At 43.1% G+C, this 23,075-nt stretch overlaps 1 protein-coding gene across 1 annotated transcript in view; it reads right to left on the bottom strand.

Moving 5' to 3' along the window:
• Window positions 1-20,181, bottom strand: part of CRIM1 (cysteine rich transmembrane BMP regulator 1) — a 325,649-nt gene extending 305,468 nt beyond the window's left edge. The window contains 1 exon segment of the mRNA XM_038396670.2: window positions 19,348-20,181. Coding sequence (XP_038252598.2) covers window positions 19,348-20,146 — 799 coding nt within the window. The 5' untranslated portion in view covers window positions 20,147-20,181.
• Between the last annotated feature and the right edge of the window lie 2,894 nt (window positions 20,182-23,075).

Here is a 23,075-nt window from a genome sequence, read left to right as displayed (position 1 = left end):
AATTGATATATGGCTCTCAACCGTACCCTCAAAATTGCTGCTTGGAGTAAGATACTGTGAGGAATCCTATTTCTGTAGTGCTGAGGTTGTTTGCCAGCAGAAGGTTTAGAATAGGTCTATGAAACTGCATCCCTTGATGCTGTAAGGGAGACTGCTCCTGAAGGTATAAACACTGATAGAAGAGAGGCTTCTTCTTAAACTCTGAGGAAGTTAATTCCAGAGGATGGGCAGCAGCCTAAATATTCTACAGCGCCTTGTCACTAGGGAAGTCGCTACCCTCCAATGGGAGGTCTGATTTTCCCCTAGGATTCCAGTGATCTGTCAGCACTAAAGGGATCAGCGTCAAGGGAGGGCCTGGTGCCTGGCATAGTGCTCTGTGCTAGAGATGATTTTGTGGCTTCCAAAAGAGTCTTCATGGAGCTCTGTATATAGAGTCACAAGCAGCTGGAGTGAGCCCTGGCATGGCTCCAGACTCCAGAAGGATACCAAGTCAGGAAAGGAGTGCAATGCCCCAAAGGCTATTCAGAGGATCCTGCAAGCTTTTCTCCAAAGAAACTGAAGGCACTCTAAGGTGGCTCTGGAGTGGAACCTGAGGGACAGTTACAGTGCAGAATCAGGTAGCAGAAGAATCATGTAGCAGAGCAGCTAGCACCATTGATGGTGCTAGACCCCCCAACTCAGAACAGAGATTGAAGTGAAGAATCTGAACAAGTGAGAGGGTGTCATACTGAGTGTGTGTGGCACACTGTACATCAGGTTACTGGTGGCAACAAGTATTACCAAACATGGACAGGTACGCCCATCTCCACAAAAGTTATTTTCACACTACTGCTGATCCTGGAAAGTAGGCAGTGCTCAGCAATTCACATGTACTATATAGAAACCCACTGAGCTATTCCCTCAGTTTATTTCCATCAAATGCTTGAATTAAGGGAGACAGTTTTCAGAATAACCATTGCATTATTGACTTTTACTCAGACCAAGTAACTAAGACTTTGATACATCATTGATGATTTTCTGAAAATTGGTACTTCATTCTCAGGGCTTATCTAGACCTGAAACACAGTTTGGGTAGAAGTAGTATGTGAATTTAAAGCAGAACATCTATTTCAGAACAGTTCCATGTGGAGATGAACACTAGCTCCTAGAAGTACAGCCTCAGGAAAGTGTTGAATGGTGAAATGTCTCTTTCCTGACCTCTTCACAATATAAAAGCAGTTAATGAGATACTTTATTAAACACCATTGTAGCGTTTGTTCTAATTATAGTATAGGAAAAGTCTGGATTACACTACCCTGCATTACAAGAGTTAGATACTTGTTTCTTGAGACAAAAAATGTGATTGTGTTAGACACTAACCTGAAGCCCCATCTTTGTTTTAAAAAGGCACACATGCACGTAATGTACAAGTGATGAGAAAGTAACTATGTGAGGGAAGAATATATTACTGCTGCTTAAAGGACAGTGAAATTTTACACAGTATGAAAATATTTGACTCAAAAGTTGGTTAAAGAAAAGCTTTACTACACTAATACTAACCTTCCTGCCCCTCCATTCCCCTCCTCCTGTCACCAAACCTTTTCTCTGTACTTTGTTTTCCTTTTTTTCCCTGCATACTATTTCAGGCATTCCTTCCTCCCACTGAATCTCTTTTTACATCCCAGCCTCTTTCCTTCTCGGACATATCCTTGTGAACATACACTACTGCTACATAGCCTGCATCGTATTTTTCCCCCACATTCAATCTCTATCAAGCTAACAAAAGAAAAAGGTATGTGTGCGCGCGCATGCACGCGCGCGACTACAAATAAGCGTCAACGTTGAAAGATCAACTTTCCACCCTCCTTAATATACTTTATCTTTAGATAAAAGATGTACAGGAGTTTTCAGTGTATTGTGAAAATGTTAGCAAACACTGTAGCTGAAGTTGTACTTCTAAAAGTCAACTCGAAGGTGACCATTTCAGGTGACTGAAGGTGGATTTCTGGGGGAGAGCAAGAGAAGAGAAGCAGCATGCAGGGAGTTGAAAAAGTAAGAGTGATTCTGTGATTTGAGCATAAAAAAAGGAGGGCGGGTATTTTAAATGAAGGCTTGTGACTTATTTTCTCATCTGACCCCTCAGTTCCACAGCTGAAAGAGCTGAGCGATGGAATAAGAAAGTGGCATAAAAATAGCCTTCACTGTGGGAATCTTGTCCTGTTCCAGAGGAAGTAGATTTTTGAAGGCTTATAACTGTCAAATCAAAACTAAGTTTGAGACCGGCCATTAAATATTCCTAAACTTGCGAAGTGCAGCCCTAAGGAAAAATGTGCTGCATATGAATGGAATAAATACAGCTATGTACTGCAATAGCTAATAGTTTGCTATGAATCACTGAAAACACTTGGGACTGACAGAAGGGATCCTGCAGAAGTTCTAAAGTTAAGTGGGTTGAAGGAATGGCTACTGCAGACAGCCCTTTGGCTTCTGACTCTAAAGGAGGACACCCTGGAAAGGAAAGTCAAATGTGGAGAGGTGTAGAATTTACTATCCACCTTTTAAGTAAATGCAGGGCCAGCGCCAAACCTAGAGAAGTCACAAAAGATAGGGTTATTCATGAAGAAAGCTTGTGCTTCTAGACTGGATGTAGTCCCCGAGCAGCACACCTCCACTGAAGTCATGAACCAGAGATTAGAGCCAGTCATTAATTTTTCAATAAAGTGTTTGTTGAAAAATGCTGACTTGTTGAAACAAACTTTCTGCAGGAAAGCATCTGGTTTTGACAGGAAAAAAAAAAAAACCACACACACACTTAAGTCAGGTATGTTTCCCAGATCCAAGACGAAATTTCTGGCCAAAACCAGAGACACCCATCCACCCTAGAATAGTCTAGAATTCATTGGTTGAGTCACTCACCTGGTATGTTGAACCCCAGATTCAAGTCCCTGTTCTGCCTGATTTGGAGCAGAGCCTTGAACCTGGGTGTGATATTGCACCCCAAAATGCTGTATAGAAATATGCTTATGAGTGTAAATATGACAACTGTTTTATGCTATATATGCCATGTAACATATCTTTGAAAAGGTTATATTCTACTGCATGTATTCATCCTATTCATACACATGTATAATTTTTATATCTGAAGTTATGAGCATTGGCTCTATGCTTGTATTTAAAGTGTTTGCTGTAGAATCACCTAAGGCAGATTTGGTCAACATAGTGCGAAGGGATTATTCAAGTAAATGGAAGTACTTGGCTAACAATGGACATTGATAGACGCCAATCCACATCTGAACTTTCCTGGGAACGTTCGAGCTGACATGTGGGCAATGGCATCAACCTGCAGAGCACCAAGTCATGCATGGACATGTGACTTGCCCACGTGACTCCAAAACTCCATCTTGTAGCTGTAATTCTACACAGGGCGAAAGAGAGGTTTCCACCCACAAAAGAGACTAAGCCAGCCCCTAGAAACCCCTCCATTTTGTCTTCAGCTGGCCCAAGAGAGCATCTCCACCCCAAAGAGATGCCTGAAAGAAATTGGAACGAAGGACAGTAACTACAGCAGTGTGAGTGATTGCTGGACTCAGGAAGTCTAGGAGGAAGACTAGTCTGTAAGAGAAGCTTATTGGAACATATGGATGAGATTTACCTGCATTTTGTTTCTTACTGTAGTAGACTTAGACTTGCGTGTTTGTTTTATTTGACTTGGTAATTTACTTAGTTCTGTCTGCCATTACTTGGAACTACTTAAATCCTACTTATTAATTAACCCAGAGCAAGTATTAATACCTGGGGTAGCAAACAGCTGTGCAACTCTATCAGTGTTATAGAGGGCGAACAATTTATGAGTTTTTACTCTGTATAAAGCTTATACAGGGTAAAACGGATTTATTCAGGGTTTGGATCCCATTGGGAACTGGGGTATCTGGATGTTGGAGACAGGAGCACTTCTTACGCTGTTTTCAGTTAAGCCTGCAGCTTTTGAGGGGACGTGGTTCAGACATTGGTCTGTGTCTGTAGCAGGCTAGAGTGTCTGGCACAACGAGGCAAGGTACTAAAGTCCCAAGCTGCCAGGGAAAACAGGCTCAAGTGGCAGTCCCAAGGGAGTTTCTGTGACCCAACCCGTCACACTGGGCCTCTCACATTTCCAGTTAGTGCCTTAGCCACCAGGCTAGAGGGTCATTTTTTCCCCATTAGAGTTGTTTGCATTATTGGCTGGGAGGAGCTGGGGGGGCAAGAGCTGGGTGTCACAAAAATTTCAAGAGATAAGCAGAGTGATAAGCAGAGTGTATGTTGGTGTATCTGCTGAGGCTCTTTCCTTCTGTTCAGGAAAGTGATGGGTTGCCAAAGGCAGAAGATTCTGTATCAGTTCAAAGAAGTGGATCAAAAAGACAGGGTATCTAGAGTCCTGAAAGGAGAACGGCATTTGATGAGCTGAGGAACTGCACTGAAACCTACCAAGTGTTAGGGCCAACAGAGCTGAACTAAAGCACTAGTTGCCTCAGCTATGGTGCACATGGCACTGCTACCAGGGGCTGTGTCAAGATAAGGGCCAGTAACACCGCACAGCAGAGGCCCCAGGAAAGATTACTACAATTTGTTGTTTGCAGCGTTGTTGTAGCCGTGTCCCAGGATACTAGAGAAGCAAGGTGGGTAAGGTAATCTCTTTTGTTGGTGAAAGATCCAAGCTTACAAATAGCTCTTCTTCACATCTGGGAAATGAAGGGGTAGTGTCACAGCTAAATACAAGATGGAACAGATTGTTTAGCAGAGTTCTTTTACTCAAAGACAGAGACTCTTCCCTATAATTATTACCTAGGTTCCACCTCTTCACACCTATAAAAGAGCACCAGATGCCACTTGGGGTATGTCTACACAGCATTTTGGAGACCACAGAAGCAAACCTCCCACATTGGGTGAACAGACTTTGGCAAAAAGAGCAGCATAGACAGCACTTCAAAGTTGCAGCTTGGTTGGAGCTCGGGTTCTGAAGTCTAGTGAGTCTGTTGACCTGGCTTGGGAGGCACACTCTCAGTCTCCAAAATGCTGTGTAGATATAGCCTCATTCTTTCCTTTTCGTTCCTAGACTGCTGCTCTGTAAGTGAATGTCTTATGATGGCCCGGAAGAGCTTACTCGTGCATCCTATTCTAGCATGGCCTGCTTCCAGGCCCTGTCAGCTTGTGCTGCCTCCTCTGGGACACCTGCAGTCACCCTCAACAGGGACCAAGGATGAGGCTAAACAGTAATACTATTACAACTACCCACCCATGGCTAAGGACTCACTGCTGGAAGCCCCTACATCACAAATGTGTTGGACTGTGCCTGACAGAACTCCTTTCTGCTGGGGCTTGTTGCTGGGCAAGTACACCTGTCACCCTGGAGGTGCGACAAGTTATAGTGGTAGTCCCACGGTTAAGTCAATATGGCTACCCTCAGCCTCAGGGCTGCATGGCCCAATGACGGACATCAATAGGACTCCTCGTCTGCAGGGAAGTGCAGCCTAATGGCCAGCATCAATAGGACTTCCCTTAGCTGCAGGGAAGCACGGCCTCATCCGATAGCCAGAGTCAACGGGAGGGTGTTTTGTGGGCTGCCCCCAAAAAGGGGTGGCCAGGATAGGGGGACCCAGGCCCTCTCTGCTCCACTAGGTCCCAGCCCAGGGCCCTGGTAGTGGCAAATGGGTTGCCCACCACACACCGACTGCTGCAGGGACACTGAACATAAGAATGGGCATACTGGGTCAGACCAAAGGTCCATCCAGCCCTGTAGCCTGTCTACCGACAGTGGCCAATCCCAGGTGCCTCAGAGGGAGTGAACCTAACGGGTAATGATCTAGTGATCCGTCTCCTGCCATCCATCTCCACCCTCTGATAAGCAGAGACTAAGGACACCATTCTTTATCCATCCTGGCTAATACCCATTAATGGATGTAACCTCCATGAATTTATCCATTTCTCTTTTAAATCCTGTTATAGTCCTAGTCTTCGTAACCTCCTCAGGCAAGGAGTTCCACAGGTTGACTGTGCACTGAATAAAGAAGAACTTCCTTTTATTTGTTTTAAACCCACTACCCATTAATTTCATTTCGTGGCCCCTAGTTCTTATATTATGGGAGCAAGAAAATAACTTTTCCTTATTCACTTTCTCCACACCACTCATGATCATAATCCCCCTTTGTCTCCTTTTTTCCAAGCTGAAAAGTCCTAGCCCCTTTAATCTCTCCTCATATGGGACCCGTTCCAAACCCCTAATCATTTTAGTTGCCCTTTTTGGAACCTTTTCTAATGTCAGTATATCTTTTTTGATATGAGGGGACCACATCTGTACACAGTATTCAAGATGTGGGCATACCATGGATTTATATAAGGGCAATAAGATATTCTCCATCTTATTCTCTATCCTTTTTTTAAATAATTCCTAACATCCCATTTGTTTTTTGACTGCCGCTGCACACTGCATGGATGTCTTCAGAGAACTATCTACAATGACTCCAAGATCTTTCTCCTGATTAGTTGTAGCTAAATTAGCCCCGTCCATATGGTATGTATAGTTGGTTATTTTTTCCCCAATGTGCATTACTTTACATTTATCCACATTAAATTTCATTTGCCATTTTGTTGCCCAATCACTTAGTTTTGTGAGATTCTTCACAGACTGGCTAGTCCCTCCCTGAGCTACTTCCTACCGTGACTCCTGCAGTTGAAGTCGGGGTGTCTTCGGAGTCTTTGGGCTCCTCGGGTGGTGACTGAAAGTTCCTTGGGGGGGGGGTCCGCAGGTACTGGACACTTGCCTAGGCCTTGGCATCTCCTGCTCCAGCAGTCTGGGATCCTGGCTGCTCCTTGGGTGGAGCCAGCAAAATACATCCTTCGTCCTCACCGGTCAGCCCAAACTGAGGTAGGTTGCTTCCTTATACTGCAGCTGCAGTTGGAGCATGCCCAACAGGATCAAGGGGCCATGGTTTCCTCTCCTAAGAGTGCTGCCTTAAACCCCTCTGCTCCAGTGCAGGAGAAGTACACCCCAGTCAGAGCTCGACTCCCCACAGAAGTCAACTCTAGCACTGTCCTCAAGCATCTGACAGATCTATGCAAAGCCAACCCTATTAGCCCTTATATAGTATTGCAATTTGGGGGAGGGGGACCTTTGTATTTGTTATTTCTTAAATGACTCCAGGAGTTGGGGCTTTATGTGAAAATCTCTACTTGCCTATTTTTTTTTTTTTTTAAATAAAGTCTCTAATCCCCATGGTTTCAGAGAAAAGCTTGGAAATGTGACCCTTGACAGCTCAAAAGCCAGAGTCAGATAAAGAGCCCAAAATTATTTTTTTTTTGTTTACAGCTCATGATTTAAACCAATTTGTTTTTTGAATATGTGGGGTTGGCAGAACAACGTTACGCTAGTCCAAGTAAGAGAACCTTTTCCAGTGTTCCATTATGCAAATGAGACCCCTCACTTGTACTAGAGGGGAGCACTGAATGCACATGGCGTGGAATTTCAACTGCCCTAATAATTTTTCTTGCTTACTCTAACTCCAGGAAAATTGGTGTGGGGAGATGAAACTGTAAGAGGGAGTGGAGCCTTTCCAGCAGTTTTCCAAGCCAGGCTCAAACTCTAAATTCACTTACAGATTAGAAAGAGGACTGATTCTGAGATTTCTAAGGGTCTAGAGGAATTTGTTAGAAAAAGTTACCACCAATTTGTAAACATAATTTGAATCTGCTCAGGGTGGATAAAAATCACTGATTTTTTTTTAATTTAAAATCAGATTTTTTGATGAAATGCTTTTTGAGAAAAAACCTATACAAAGATACGTTCTAGCTCAAAAATATCTCATCATGGAATAGGGATTATAAATTTTAATTCTACAGTATAAGACAATATACTCACGTAATGTTTAAGAAACATTTTGTAAATGAGTTCCAATAGTTCATGGATTAGGGACCTAATCTTATGGGGTTCCAGGGGCTTCTGTATAGAAAGATTTAACCTAAATCTACCCAATGGAACTCAGTGCTAAGACTAGAAGACACCATCAGAGATGCTTAGTTTTGCAGTTCTCAAACTGTGAATTTGTGTCCCCAGACATAACATGCTGGTTAAACAGCAAAAATATTTTAAAATAAATTCATATATAGGTGAGAAACAACAGACCTCAACCCTATTGTCCCTCTGCAAATTTGTATACACGGAGTCTATCCCTTATCTCTCTCTAAAAGTGCAAAGTTTCAAAAAGTTCAATGCATAGAAGATTGTTGCGGACAGGATAGATCTGGACAAAGAGAAGTCTAGAGATAAATGTGAGAAGGGAGGGACAGGCAGTAGAAACAAAAGTGAATCTGTTCGAGCAGCATATTCCAGAAGTCTTGACGTCTTTCTGAGTGTAGCCTTCATTGATTTGAGATCTACCATATCATTCTCTCACTAGAAGGGAAAACCTATGACAGCAGGCCATAAAGAGACACCCAGTTTGGGTCTCATCTATCCTCCGAGTTGTGAATAATATGTATTAAGATTATAGCAATCAACAAGAATGCACTTTTATGTAGAAATCCATGACTAAATTGAGTCTGACTAGTGATTTAAATCAATTTGGTTTAAATCAAATCCACCCTGAATCTGCTGAATTCAAAAATAATGGGTACCAAGTTGAAATTTAGTGTTTAGGCCCTCAAAATTGCAAATAAATATAGCCTTTATACACACACAGCTTGGTAACAGCCATATTTGGATTCAGAACACCCTAGTTATCTTAAAAGTTGCTAACAAGTCTTCCTAACAAAACAAATACTTCTTACTGTTAACTTTTCTGAAAGCCCAACTAGTTTATTTTGGTTCTCAACAGTATATTACACATGACAGTCAAGCCCAAAAACACCCACATACAAAAGCCTAACCCGTATTAGTTTGCAGTGAAATGAAATGCAGTCTCCTACATGCTTCCTGCCAGTTTTGTTACCAAAAGTGTTGCTGTCTAGTATTTTGCCTAAAAATAGCAGGAGAAGGTCACAGCACCACAGATTTATTGCTCAAGAAAAACAGAATATTCAGTACTGTTAATAAAGTTCACATTCTGATCTTCAAGCAATTTTCATCCCTGAATTATTGTTGCAAATTGACTAAGTACTATCAAGTTGTTCTATGAGAGCGATATTGAGTATGCTGAAATACTCAAATGAAGTCCTCAAAGAACAGGAGAGGATTTTCTTTGTATTGAGTAACAGTTTGTTTTGTTTTTTAAAACACAGAAGCTATAGGTTTGCATGGCAGGGTAGGGGAAGAATGTGCATGCCCTATACTGAAAGCCCCTTTGGGCCCAAACCTTTCAGAAGGGTCAAACAGTTCCTCCATATGAAAAGCATAAGTATTCTTCTATGAGTGAAGTCATTTACAGTAGAACCTCAAAGTTACAAACACCAGAGCTACGAATTGACCATCCAACCACACCCATCATTTGGAAACAGAAGTACACAATCAGGCAGCAGCAGAGGAAAATAAATAAAAAGGAAATACAGTACAGTACCGCGTTAAACTACTAAAAAAAGGAAAAGCAGCATTTTTCTTCTGCATAGTAAAGTATCAAAGCTGTAGTAAGTCAATATTCTGCTGTAAACTTAATGTTTTACTCCGAATTACAAACATTTCAGTTACAAACAACCTCCATTCCTGAGCTGTTCATAATTGAGGTTTTACTGTACATGGCTTCTTTACTGCCTGGGGCAAACTCTCACTTTAAAAAAAAAAAAAAAAAGTACTTTTTCCATTGAATCCTCTTCCTACCACCCACTTAATGCCCCTTGGGAACTGGTCTTAAAGACCATTATGCAGAGCAATGTGCAAATAGATCAAACTAATGAACTATCATTGCTTGTAGAAGTTATGGGTCTGTCATACTGTGCAAGTACGCAATGCCTTCCCTTCTGTGCTCATTCACAAAGGATACCAGCTATAGGACTTATTTAGATTCACCTTTGGAGTTTAAGAGTAAAAGAAAGTATGCCTTCAGAAGGGTGTATAATTAAAATTAAAAAAAATTAAAAACAAAACCCATCCTAGATTATCCATACAAAATACATCCTAGACAAATTCATTAACTAGCGTGCACACTGTAGGCCAAGAGGTCAAAATTAAGTAATCGGAGAAGGTTTGTTTGTGCCAACCCAACCACACCCCAGAACAACAGGAAGGCGGATGTCAGCTTTGCTGACTTCTCTATTCTATTAAGACAGAACATTTCACACGATCCTGTGTGGTTAATAAACCTATGCCTGGATGACTCCACTTTTGAACATAGACTATCAGATTCCTTCAGAAGGTATCAATGAAAAACAGCAGGTTTATGAGCTTTTCTGCTAACTTGATAGGGTAGGCAAAGTTCAGGATATTTCACTTGTTCTAGGGATGAGTGACCTAGCAGAAAGGCCTGCCAAACTTGATGGATAAAATTAAGTTAGAGATATACACTGTGGCATTTAAAAATAAAAAAAGAGCCACTATCTCTACATCTGAGCTTCCCATATCCAAAGCTTAACATTTCAGAAGGAGGAGGTCAAGTTTTAGTGGAACCTCAGAGGCTTGATAAGCCAGTACTCTTCCCCCTCCCTACTCTTTTTTTCTTTAATTAAAGCTTAAAACTGTAGCCCTTATGGTCATGAGCAACACTCAGATTTGTGAGCTATGGGGTATGTCTACACTAGAAATGCTAAAGCAGCAGTGCTGTAGTGTAGACCCTAACTACAGTGACCGAAGGAGTTCCGCTGCTGCTGCTGTACTAAATCCACCTCTCTGAAAGGCAATAGCTAGGCCGCTGGAAGAATTTTTCTGTCAGCCTAGTGCTGCCTACACTGGGGCTTAGGTTAGCTTAATTACATCTTAGAGCAGAGGTGAGCAAACTACGGCCCGTGTGCGCGGGACCCTCAGAGCGCCTGGCCTGGGAGGCTAGTCCCCCCACCTCTCCCCTGCTGTTCCCCCCTCCCCTGCAAGCCTTAAAGCCAGGTTTACACTATACATTACCTCCTTGGCATATATCAATTAGGAATGAAAAAGTATGCACAGACAGCTTATATGACCAAAAGATTGCTTCTGTTGATATAGCTCATGTCATTTGTGGAGATGGGTTAACTACACTATCAAGTTTCATAGTAGCAGCCGTGTTAGTCTGTATTCGCAAAAAGAAAAGGAATACTTGTGGCACCTTAGAGACTAAAATTTATTAGAGCATAAGCTTTCGTGAGCTACAGCTCACTTCATCGGATGCATCTGCTGAAGTGAGCTGTAGCTCACGAAAGCTTATGCTCTAATAAATTTGTTAGTCTAAGGTGCCACAAGTACTCCTTTTCTTTTTACACTATCGAGTAACTCCTTTTGCCAGTATAAGCTGCATCTCCACTAGGGGGCTTTGTACAGTAGATTAGCATTAAGTGTTGAAATTAGCTACAGTATTTCATAGCTGATCAACATACCCAAGAAAGGATAGGGCTAGTCACACAATTTTCACAAGCTAGTGTGATTCGTGTTCCATGGCACCTCAAGGGGCAGAACTTGGGAAAAATACGATTACTCTATCTCCTTTTTGACCCTGTGTAAAGAGAATAGTTTAAAGTTTTTGTACTTTGAATATTTTCAAAAAAATCAACCAAAGTGTTTTAATTGATTTTGTTCTTCAATTAGCTTCAGGTAGAGACCAAGAATGAAAGCCTTCAGTCCAAATTTGAGTTAAGTACCTTAAATAAAAAAAATGTAAAATAAAAGGTGGTGGTGGTGGGAGGTAAAAACAGAATACCCAAACTAAAGTCAACATTAACAATGCTGTACAACTCTGTAAGAGGTCTTTGGACTACAGTAATGAGCTATATATCTCAACTTCATATGGTGCCATGAAAGTCAAATACTATTTCAGCTACAGAAGCAAAAGTGTCACACACCAAGAAGTTATCAATGCAACCACAGTGGACAAGCTGATGAGGATTTAAAGAAGAACAAATGTTACTGAATGTGGAAAAATACAGAGATAACTAGACAATTTGGCTATTTGCTTAGTCTGGAGTTATTTGAACGGATTCTTACTAATGGAGAATTTTAGAAAAATGAGGCTGGAGTAAGAAGATTTAGCAAGAAAGTTTTGGAAAGATATCAACAAAATAAGCTTCTTAACATATGGGTAATTAGAGGGACTTGTCTCCAAAAGAAAGTACTGAAATCCTAATTCCTACAGATGGGTACAGTACTGTGTAGAAAAGTCAGGATGAGTTAGATGGCCTGTCTTCTCCTGCTTAGCTTGGGAGGAGTGGAAAATTTGGCAGTGCCTTCCCCACATCCATGGTAATTTCTAGACTTGTTCAACACACACAAAAATATGTTCATGACAACAAGAACTGCAAGGGTTGTGCCACAGCAGTAGTTTCTGTCACCACATCTGTACTCTTTAAAAAAAAAAAAGTGACCTAATCTGGGTGCACATTTCTGAGTATGTCCTGAACTCAGATACTTAACATAAGATCAAGAGTAAAATTTTCAATAGCCATTTCCCAAGGGAATTTCAGAGACAAGTCATTTTTGAAAGTGGGACTCTGGCTCCCAAACAACTGAGAAGCTTTTGTAACCATTTTATCTGAAAACTATACAGCACTGGGCCGAAATAGACACTTGATGATAGAGCAATGCCACAGACAAGTATTGAACAGGGAGGAGAAACAGGGATATTCACCTTTACTGTAAAATAGCTCTCTCCTCAAGTTACAGAAACAAAGTTTTACATTTGTGAAGATGATTCCATGGACCCCTCTTCCTACAAGCAGCACCTACACCATATGTTAAGTAAAGGAATCTTTGAAGCTTTAAGAGATGCACATTGTATAGCTACTTAGACAAAAATTCCCTCAGCATTAAAACTAACACTAATAATGCTGAAGAAAACCCTAAAAGCAGCCCCCAGAAGCAACACTGCCTTATTTCAGACAAGAACTCTGTTTTGGTCTAGCAAATACCATCCACAGTTTAATCCTTTCTTCAGTCTTACTCAGTGGTGTGTCACAGACTTTATGGCAGAAATCTATACAATTTCATTTCCTTTATCAATTTTAGATTTGCTGTATTTCAGTTTTGCTACTGTATTCTTGTATTGTACAATCCTTCTTGTATTTTGAGACAGGTAAGCCAAGTACACTTATTTATCCTCTGCTACACCAGAAGTATGATACATTTCTGTCATGTCTTCTCTCTAAACTAAGTATTTCAGTGTTTCATATGAAACTTTTATAGAAAGATCATAGGTTTCCTACTGCTCAGTCGCGTGACAGTTTTCCAAGAGCCAAACTAACCAACATGACTGAAGACTAGGCAGTAATTCTTAGCCTCTAGAAAGATGTAATTAAATCCTGTAGGAGGTATGGGACACCACCCCTGATGGTGATGTACCAGATTTGTACAAAGTCTTCCTCAAAAGAAGAAAAACAATGTAACCTAATGTACATATCAACATTCATCTATACATGTATTACACAGTTGCCTAGGTGAGGATTTATCTCCTAACCCCAACAGAGCACTACCTCATATAGCTAGTATCTTGCAAGACAAGTATGAAACAAGCTACAGATAGCAATCTAGCTTTTTTTTTTTTTTTTTTTACTGAATGTAGAGAAAGCTTTTGACAGGTTAAAATGAACACCACATCAGGCTGAAGCGTTCAGCATATGTGATTCAAAGATCGTTCATACAGATTAATGGACACAAAATTGATAAGATGAAGTATTCCCCTTTTGTCATTTCTGTTCCAGTACCTTATCTAAGCAGAACTTCCCTGGCTACCAAAGGGCATGGTATGCTTGGGCATATTCTTATGAAGGACTAGAAGATATGGTAAGACACTTCACTAGCTTGGTTATTTCAAGACCACTTCAGAAACTGCAACAAGTTAATACAATCATCTCTAAAAACAAACCATGAAAGCAATTGCAAATCCACAGATAAAATTACTTATTTAGTATGCTGCCGCCATGTAAAGTTTCCACCCATTTACTTTAAGACACTTCTTCAAAGTGATCAGAACCTCTCTCTAGGAAGGAGAGCAGTGGAAGTTAAGACAAATTTCAAAAGATTCTATGTTTGTAAGAAAAAAAGGTGTCTACAAGCCAAAGGCAAAAAGTATGGGGGGGGGGGAGAAGAAGAGTAATGAAAGTAGTCTAGCTCCCTCATCCTTAACTCCGAACTCCATTCACTGCAAGAGACTCCTGCTATAGAGCTGTCCCAAAACAGAACTGGAGGACTCCAACCACCTGATTAGTTATCAAAACAACCTGATATCAACCTAGTTATCAAAACAACCTGATAAGTCAATCCACATATCCAGGTAGTGAATGCAGGCCTTATGAAAGGAGAAAGGCTGATAGCCACAGGAAGTAAGAATCTGCACACCTACTAAGTAGTTCAGTAATGGCAGCAGTTCCAGCTTCCCCAAGCTGCTCATATGTTCTCACTTGGAATAGTAGGAATCAACCATGCTAAAAAAAATTAAAAAAAAAAAAAACCCTGAACTCTTACTACAAAAACTTAATAGTGGTTTGTGGGTATGAACACCTCTCAATTAGGAGCTAAATGGAAAAAAATTTCATGGCAAACATTTTCAAGTTCTTCAAATTAAAAAAAAATGCTTTACAATTCTGAAGTCAAAACAAAGGCCACATTTTAAAGCTCAGGTGTTTTAAGTCGGGGCACCTAGTTTTATATTTAGGCAGCTAAATGAAAGAGTACCCTTATATTTAGAATCTAGGGTACCCACAACTTCCAGTTAAGTCTCTGGGAGTTGCAGGTGTTCATCTCTGGAGAGCAAACCACTTGATAATTAAGTACTTAAACAAATCTTTGGGGTAGCTGGCATTAGGCTCTTTCTTTGAGCTGGCTTTCTCTAATATGTGCATAACATGTATATATGTAAGCCCCCGCCCCCCAAAAGAACAGACACTCCATTGCACACATTTCTACCACTGGGGAGATGAGTGAACAACATGTGACAGATGCTAATCATATCGTTTAATGCGCTAATGGAAGGCATTCAGATACTACAGTAAAAAGAAAAGGAGTACTTGTGGCACCTTAGAGACTAACATTTCTCTGAGCATAAGCTTTTGTGAGCTACAGCTCACTTCATTGGATGCATATGCTCTAATAAATTTGTTAGTCTCTAAGGTGCCACAAGTACTCCTTTTCTTTTTGCGAATACAGACTAACACAGCTGCTACTCTGAAACCTGTCAGATACTACAGTGATGAGCACCATATAACAATCTGAGCAGAATAACCCGAGTTTGAGTTGATCAAAATTTCCTAAGATCACTTTCAAAAACAATCTACATAGATTTCTAATATTAAACAAAATATCAGAGTATGAGAAGTCTTTCCCCAAAGTAAATGCACCAAATGGAAAACATAATTAATGCATCAGTTACATTAGAGACTCATTTGCTACACACAAGTAGCTTAATCAAAATAGACAATTGCTCATTCCTTTACATATTACAAAATGTTTCCAATAATTGTCCTCACTAAACTAGCAAGTTAGTCTTAAGGCATCAAATGGAAGAGTTACAGTAAGATTTTTCACTGGTGATACCTTTTTTTTTTTTCCCTCTCCTTTTTCAGAATGAAGAGTCTATAGTGGATTGATCAAGTTCATATTTGAATTGGGTCCAATTAACCTCTCAAGAAACAGTAATTTCTCAGTATTTTAAAATATGAATATGGTTGATACAGTAATATATAAGAAAACGATACACCATCTCTTGTTTATGTGCTAAAAGGCCATAAACAGACTAATGTTATCATTTACAAAGATGCAAGAAATTACTCTCCATAAGACATTTTTGTTCAAAGATTAAATTTAGATACCTGGTCCCTTTCTGAAATAAATATAGAATTCTCATTTTCTTCCCCTAGGCTTTGCTTTCATAAGGAAAAATAGCATTAACACACATATTAGACTCAACCTAAAAAGGGTGAAAAACTACGAAGCATTTTTGTTGATTTTTAAATTTAAACCAGCAAAAAAAAAAAAAAAGTGGTGCCTTGAGGTAACACGTTATTTTCACACTATGCTGATGTATTGGTTCAGCGCAAATTCATATAGAAAAATCCACTTCCTAAAGTACCAATACTACTGGTAGCAGCACACTTCAGGATTAGAGGCAAGTTCTGAACATAGATTCCTTCATTGGAAGAGACACCACAAAACTACTTTGCCCCACCAAAAGTGCAGATCACATTGATTCTGCTTTTTTGAGAAAATGATAAACTGAAGTAGCTTTAATTGCAGCAGGTATAAACAACATCAGTCTCTGAAGACAACCGTAGGATCCTGAAAACATAGACCCTTTCTGACATAGAAAAAGTTAATGTCAGCTTTGTCTCAGCTAAGCCATTTATGAAGCCACACACAAAAAAATTCTACACACTTATAGTTGTAACCAGTAGGGGTCATTTCAGTGTAAAAATTGCAAAGAAAGGAACAGACAGAAAAAAGTAAATGATATCAGTTTCTATTCAGTTATATACACTGTTTCCTTAGCTAGTGAATTTCACTTTTATTCAAGCACATCTGTTACAGAAGAGCTGCATGCACTGCAAGAGACATGACATATTGTAATAATTTCTTTATCTGTTAGCCTGTGAAGAGACTATTATATATAGTGTTAAAAGCTAGCAATAAAGCAGACAACCTACCCCGTCATACTTCTACCTGCAAGTTATAGATCTAAACTGGCTGATTAGTTAAAAATAAATCCTTTTATTGGTTTAGAGATAAAACATTCAAATTTCTTCCACCCCAAACAATAAAATTAGGCCAGTTACATACCGAACAGTTTCATAATTTAAGACAATTATAGGTAGAACCTTACATAAACCAACATTTATTCTAGTAATATCTTCTAGATTTGGTAAGCAGTTGTTTCTTTCATTTGAAAATAGTTCCTAAATTATCTCCTTGATTGCTACAGGAACAACTGGAACTAGTTTCTAGCCACAGAGCACTGATTGAAACAATCTTGCCAATGGATGCTTCATACCATTTTTAAGAGAGTATATGGGATGTTACTAGTTGAAATCATGCAAAGTTCATATTACATCATCACTTCAAAAAGAATGAAATGTTTCTAAACTGCCAGAGAAGTCTACATTGTGATACACGGAGGGAGCTGGTTTGTCAAGACATTTAATTACTGTAGGCTTTCATTATTCCACTCTCCAGATCAAGCTATGTTTATACTTAGAACATGCAAGCAGAGGAACCATTATCCAAACAACTGAGAGATATTTTTCTATATATGTATATTTGTTTTAAATCCAATTTGTTTCTATGTATGTGGGAAAGAAAAACCAATGCAACACAGAATGAACCAAGGAAGCCTCTTGAAAAATAGTTAGAGCTATGTATTAATTCATTAAAATACTCAACCCACTTCCGCTTTCTTCACTTCAGCCATGCCTATGCAACCCCACTGAATGAATCCTGAGGGAAGAATGTTATTCTATTTGTTTTTGTATACATAGGACACCAACTTCCCTCATATTTTTATGTTGTGGTTTACAGTTAACTTGTGATTCATATCAGTTATAAACTAGTACTGGATACTAAAATGATACATTTACCACCAACGAACATATTTAGAAGGATGGCAGTTTTGTCAGGATGGCAGTTTTATTTTAATGGGTTTGTGTGTTGTTTTCAAACAGTTTTTGGCGGAGTGCCTCCTCCTCAAAAGATATTTCCGAACTCTTTACTGCCCTCTAGCCTTAAAACCAAGAACACCCGCTCCTCTTACTTTCCAGAATTGTCCCGTCTATCTTTTAAAAACCCCACTAAATAAAACTAGAAATAGTTCAATGTGGAAAATGCATAATCTCTTATCATCACGATGTATTTCGCTTTCTTACATTATAAGCTTTCCCTTCCTCAGCCACCTGATAAATGACAGACTCCAGGACTCCTTCCTGCCACTTGTAAGCAAGTAAGCTACAGGGGAAAATATCCCTGCATTTCCTCTAGCTAGTCCTCTTCACCACATATGAAGCAGGAAAAGTGAGATTGGCGGGTTGGAGAAGAGTTGCTACCACACGGATTTTTCCTTTGTAGGAAAAGGGGAAAAGACGCATTTCATGGGGGGGGGGGGGAAAGAGGTGTTAAGTGACAGGAACAGGAAGGAGAAGTTTGCCACAGACGATCAGCCTTTGTGTTTCCTTCCACAGAAGGAATCCGGAATAAGCATCACGTGTATGATTTATCTGTTTATTGCATGAGGGCAAACAGCCAGGCTGTTGTTTCAAGCGCTTTAAGTCTTATCAAGAAATTTGGCAGGGACATCAGTAGTTCGCCGAATCGATACTAGTTAACATGATCTACTAATGAAAAGGGATTCGAGATTGCAACCGTTTTGCAATGTATAACAAACGACTTCAAACTACCAAACTTAAGTCAACGTTTCAAAACATGGGTTTTCCTCAGCCGCAGCAGCCGCAGCAGCAGCAGCATTCAGTTAAATCCTGTCCGAAAGTTAGCGTGAAGGCAAAAAAGTTAGTTGCTACCACAACACGATTACTACTGGTCTAATTTTCCTCTCCAGATTGCGAGAACCAGACAGTCTCACGTAAGAAGTGGTATGGCTGGCAGGAGCAGAACCATTACTAATGCTGAAGCAAGCAACAAGGCTAACAGAAAGAGAAAGCCTGGGCTACTACCTGATACCAAACGCTGCCAAGAGGGAAGAGCTCGGTCCCGGTGCCCCACCAGAACAATTAGTGAAATCCTCATCCAAAATTTAAACAACCGCAACCGATTTTTAGACAAACGCAGGTGAGGGAGTAAGCGCAACAACTCCCCAGAGCTGCGAATAAATACAAAAGGGGGCACCTGCCCAGGATCAGTGGAAGGGTTGGGGAAAGAATCGTGAGTTGCTCCCTTTCGACCTGCAGGGAGATTTAATTCGGAGGGGGAAGGGAAGAGGAGCAGAAAAGCCCAGGCAAACTCCATCAAGAGCAAGATCCCACCAACCAGCCTTATATGCTCGTGCGGAGTCGTCGCCCCACGACTCCCCCGGGCCCGAGCGGACACCGAGCAGATAGACCTGTTCCTATTCAAAGCACTTCGCATTTAAACCCCCCGCAGCTCACACCGACTCTGCATTGGACGGGGGGGGGGGGGAAGCAATCCAGTCACTTAGCTGGGGAACGAGAGGGGGCCGCAGCGACCCTTGCGCTCCCGGCACAGGAGCTAAAGCTTCACAGAGAAGGGCGCGGGGAGGCGCCGGGCAGGGCGAGCCCGGCGGCGGGGCGAGGGCAGCCCGGACAGGAGCAGGAGCAGGGCAGGGGCCGCGCTGCCCTTACCTTCGCAGACGCCCACTTCGTACTCGGTGATGGAGTCCCCGTTGAGCGGCGGCCGGATGACACAGCGCAGCCCGCGATCGCAGGCTCCGTGCAGCCCGTAGACGCCCCCGCAGCTCTCGTTGCGCTGCCGGGCGCACATGAAACAGCAGCCGCAGATGCCCAGCACGATGCTGCCGGGGCAGCTCTTGGGCTCCTCGCACTTGGACTCGTCGCAGGGGAGGCAGACGAGCGCCCGGGTCCCGGACTCGCCCAGCAGCACCAGGAGCAGCCACCCCGCCCCCAGGTGCCAGCCGCCGCCGCCGCCCGGGCGCCTCCTCCCCGCCAAGACCGCTGCCAGGTACATCCCGGCCGCCGCAGCCCGGCCCGGCCCGGCGGAGCCGCGCAGAAGCCCCCGCGCTAGGTCACCGATCCCAGAGTCCGGCCCGAACCAGCCCAGCGCCGGCTCCTGTCCGCCGCCCCCGCCTCCGGCCCCCGGAGAAAAGTTTCCTCTCTGCGGCGCCAGCCAAACTTCTGCTCCAAACGGCGGCGGCTCCGCCCGCTCCCCTCCGGGAAGCGGCGTCCGTCCGTCCGTCCCTCGCCTCCCCCTGAGGGCTCCGCGGCTTCCCCTGCGCCGCCGGCTCCCCACTCGCTTAGCTGCGGGCGCGCTGGGCGGCTGCCGTGGCTGCGGCGGGTCCTGGCGGAGCGAGGGCGGCGGTGGTCGGCGGTCGGCTCTACCCCGCTCGCTGCCCGAGTCCGGACTCCAGCCTCCGGCTGCCTGCGACTCTCCCAGCTCCGCACGCGACCCCTCCCCGTTCCCCATTGGGCGGCGATCGCGATCGCCCCGCCCCGCCTGTCCGTCCGCCCCGCTCATTGGCTAACTAACTCGAGGGCTCTGCCGCCTCCGCCCCCGCCCCCGCCCCCGATCGTGGAGCTAGAGGCGCAGCGGCAGCCGCCAGGGCCCCACCGCGGCGGCCGTCTCCCTCCGCCCTTGCCTCGCCCGGCTGGAGGCGGAGCGGCGCGGCGCGGCGCGACGCGAGGCTAGGGAGGGCCCATCCGTGTCGCCGTGCGGGCCGGAGCTCCGCACCCGTGGGGGCCCCGCCCGGGCCGAGAAAGCAGCAGCCCGGAGCCGGGACAGGCAGCGCCCCGCGCCCGGGCGGAGCTCAGGGAGCCTCTTCCTCTTCCCGGGGGCACAGGACCCGGGACAAGACTCGCCCTCCCCTTTGCTGGCTCAGTAGCTCTCCTCAGCCCAGGCCCCCGGAGCCCCTGAGCGACGGGGTATTGCTGGGCTCCCAGCAGCGCACCGAGGAGCGGCTCCTGCCCGCAGGACTAAGGCGGAGGTGCCCGGCGCGGCGCGGCGGGGCGGGGCGGTGCTGCGATTTCAGCTTTTCTGGCTTCCTACAGGGATGAGCGTGGTATAAACATCTGGGAAGCGTCGCCGCCCTGCCCGTAACAGCGCTGACAACACCTCGCCAAAAGGCCTGCGTGCTCTCCCATCCCGGGCAGGAGATGAAGCCCGGTCTTTCCTTCCCCCCGCTCCCACCCAGGGAAAAGCCTCCATTGCTCCCATCAGTTTAAATCCCTGAGCTTTTCACTTCCACTTACAAGCAACACGAGAAACCCAGAGCTTACAGCTTGTGTGTAAAGTGCAGCGCTTAAAAATGTAGACCCCAGGCATGTTATCGGTCTCCACTGGAGCAAAAATATTAAGCTTTCCCACTTATCAGTAAATCTCCCTGTCAAAGGGCTGCCCTTCCTTGACTGAAAACAGAAGAGCATTCCTCAAAAGAAACACAGGGATATGAAATAATTAAGCAGGAGACCGAGTATGTGGGAGCTAGGGACTCATTGAATTAAATAGCTGAACTACATCCCAGTGGAGGAACAGAGAACATTGAGTAATAGAGGTGGGAATTACAAATAAATAAATGAATAGTTTGCTTTGCTCTCAGTAAAGTGTAGGGAAAGTAGCCAGCTAACTGACAAGCCAAGAAACCCTTTAGTCAGAAGGCCAACAGCTCTTTAGACTGGGGTAGGGGTTGGTATACCTAGTAGGTTGCAGAGTGTCACAGGTACAAGGTGAGTACAGTGTTTATGAAGCTATGCATGCCAACCTGATGAAGGGGAAGGGGAAAAATAATGATGTGGCTTATAGGAATATAGTACAGTAAGCCCACCTCAAAACTACCTGCATCAGTTCTCCAAGTGAGGAAGCCTGTACCCTGACAGAGGTGACCAAAGAGGAACAAAGGGACACTGTCCATTACAAAAAACTAGTCCTTTGGTAGTGGCAAAAGAGAAGAATCAGTGTGCACAGATCAAGGCATTCCAAAGGTGCTAAATAGGCTGTAATGTTACTGAACTTTGTACATTTCTGATGATAGAATATGTGATGACTGTGAGAATAAGGTAACTTGCTCAGTGAGTGTGACTGTGGCAGCCCTCACAAGGCTGAAATGGGGAAGTCTTTGGTTGCACAAATTGGTGCCAATGATATAGGAGTTATAGCTAGGACAAAGGCTCTGAAAACTAAATATAGGTTATTAGAAGTCTATCTATGCCCTTTATGATTTTTCCAGTTCCATATACAAGCCCAGCTTCACAGCAGGGATTAACATCTCAATATAAGCTCAAGACTAAAGACCCCAGGGAAAACTTCATGGCTGGCAGGGTTAAGGACAATTAGAACAAGAGTTTTAAGTATATCTGTGAGAGACACGGAAGCTTGCTGTGAATGGGGGGGAACAGAGAGATATTAAAGCCAGACAAATTTAAATTAGAAATAACCCACAAATTTTTAACAGTGAGGGTATTGGAACTGGCAGCTGGAACAAACTATGGAAGTAAGCAGTGGATTTTCCATCTCTTGTTGACTTCTTATCAAGACTGTATGCCTTTTTAGAAGATATGCTTTAGATAAACAAGTTATTGGGCTCAACACAGGGGTAATAGGTGGAATTCTAGGTTTCTGTTATACAGGTCAGACTATATGACCTAATGCTCCCTTCTGGCCTCAAAAATCCATGAATCTGTCATTGAGAAGTTGTATAGAGGAAAGACTGATTCTCTTTTCCCAATATATGTCAGGAGTAGCTCCATTAAAGCCAATGTTAAAACTGGTATCAGAAAGAGAAACAGGCCCAAGATGCTTGCATTCATTGGCATTTTATGCAGGAAACACAGAACAAAAATGTCACCCCTAAATCAAAGATTTTACAATCTAAATATAAGACAAGAAACAGCAGATGAATAAGGACAGGCAGATGGAAGAGTACATGAAAACAATGAGAGAGTTTATCTTTACAGTTTATCTGCACTGCCACTCTGAACAGGCTGCCCTTGTACTGGTGGACTGACAATACAAGGCTGCACTTTGACTGAGTCATAGCGTGTAAGGCCGGAAGGGACCACCAGATCATCTACTCTGACCTGTATATCACAGGCCACCAATGGCAACCAGCACCCACACATAAACCCAACAACCAAAACAGGTCAAAGTATTAAAGCTCACAGGAGATTACACTATTATGTGTAGGGCCCTACCATATTCATGGCTGTGAAAAACACATCACAGACTGTGAAATCAGATCTCCCATTAGGTGCGGGAACTAAGGGTGCTGGAGGTGTGGCCTCACCCCCTGGCTTGAAGTGGTTTCCATCATATACAGCATTTACAGCATATACAGCATTGGTTCAGTGGCTCTCAGCACCCCCACTATACGAATTGTTCCAGCACAACTGGATCAACCACA

Source organism: Dermochelys coriacea, chromosome 3 (assembly GCF_009764565.3).
Source record: "Dermochelys coriacea isolate rDerCor1 chromosome 3, rDerCor1.pri.v4, whole genome shotgun sequence".
Classification (NCBI taxonomy): domain Eukaryota; kingdom Metazoa; phylum Chordata; order Testudines; family Dermochelyidae; genus Dermochelys; species Dermochelys coriacea.
Note: the sequence above shows the minus strand (reverse complement) of the source record. Positions and strands in the feature narration are given on the sequence as shown.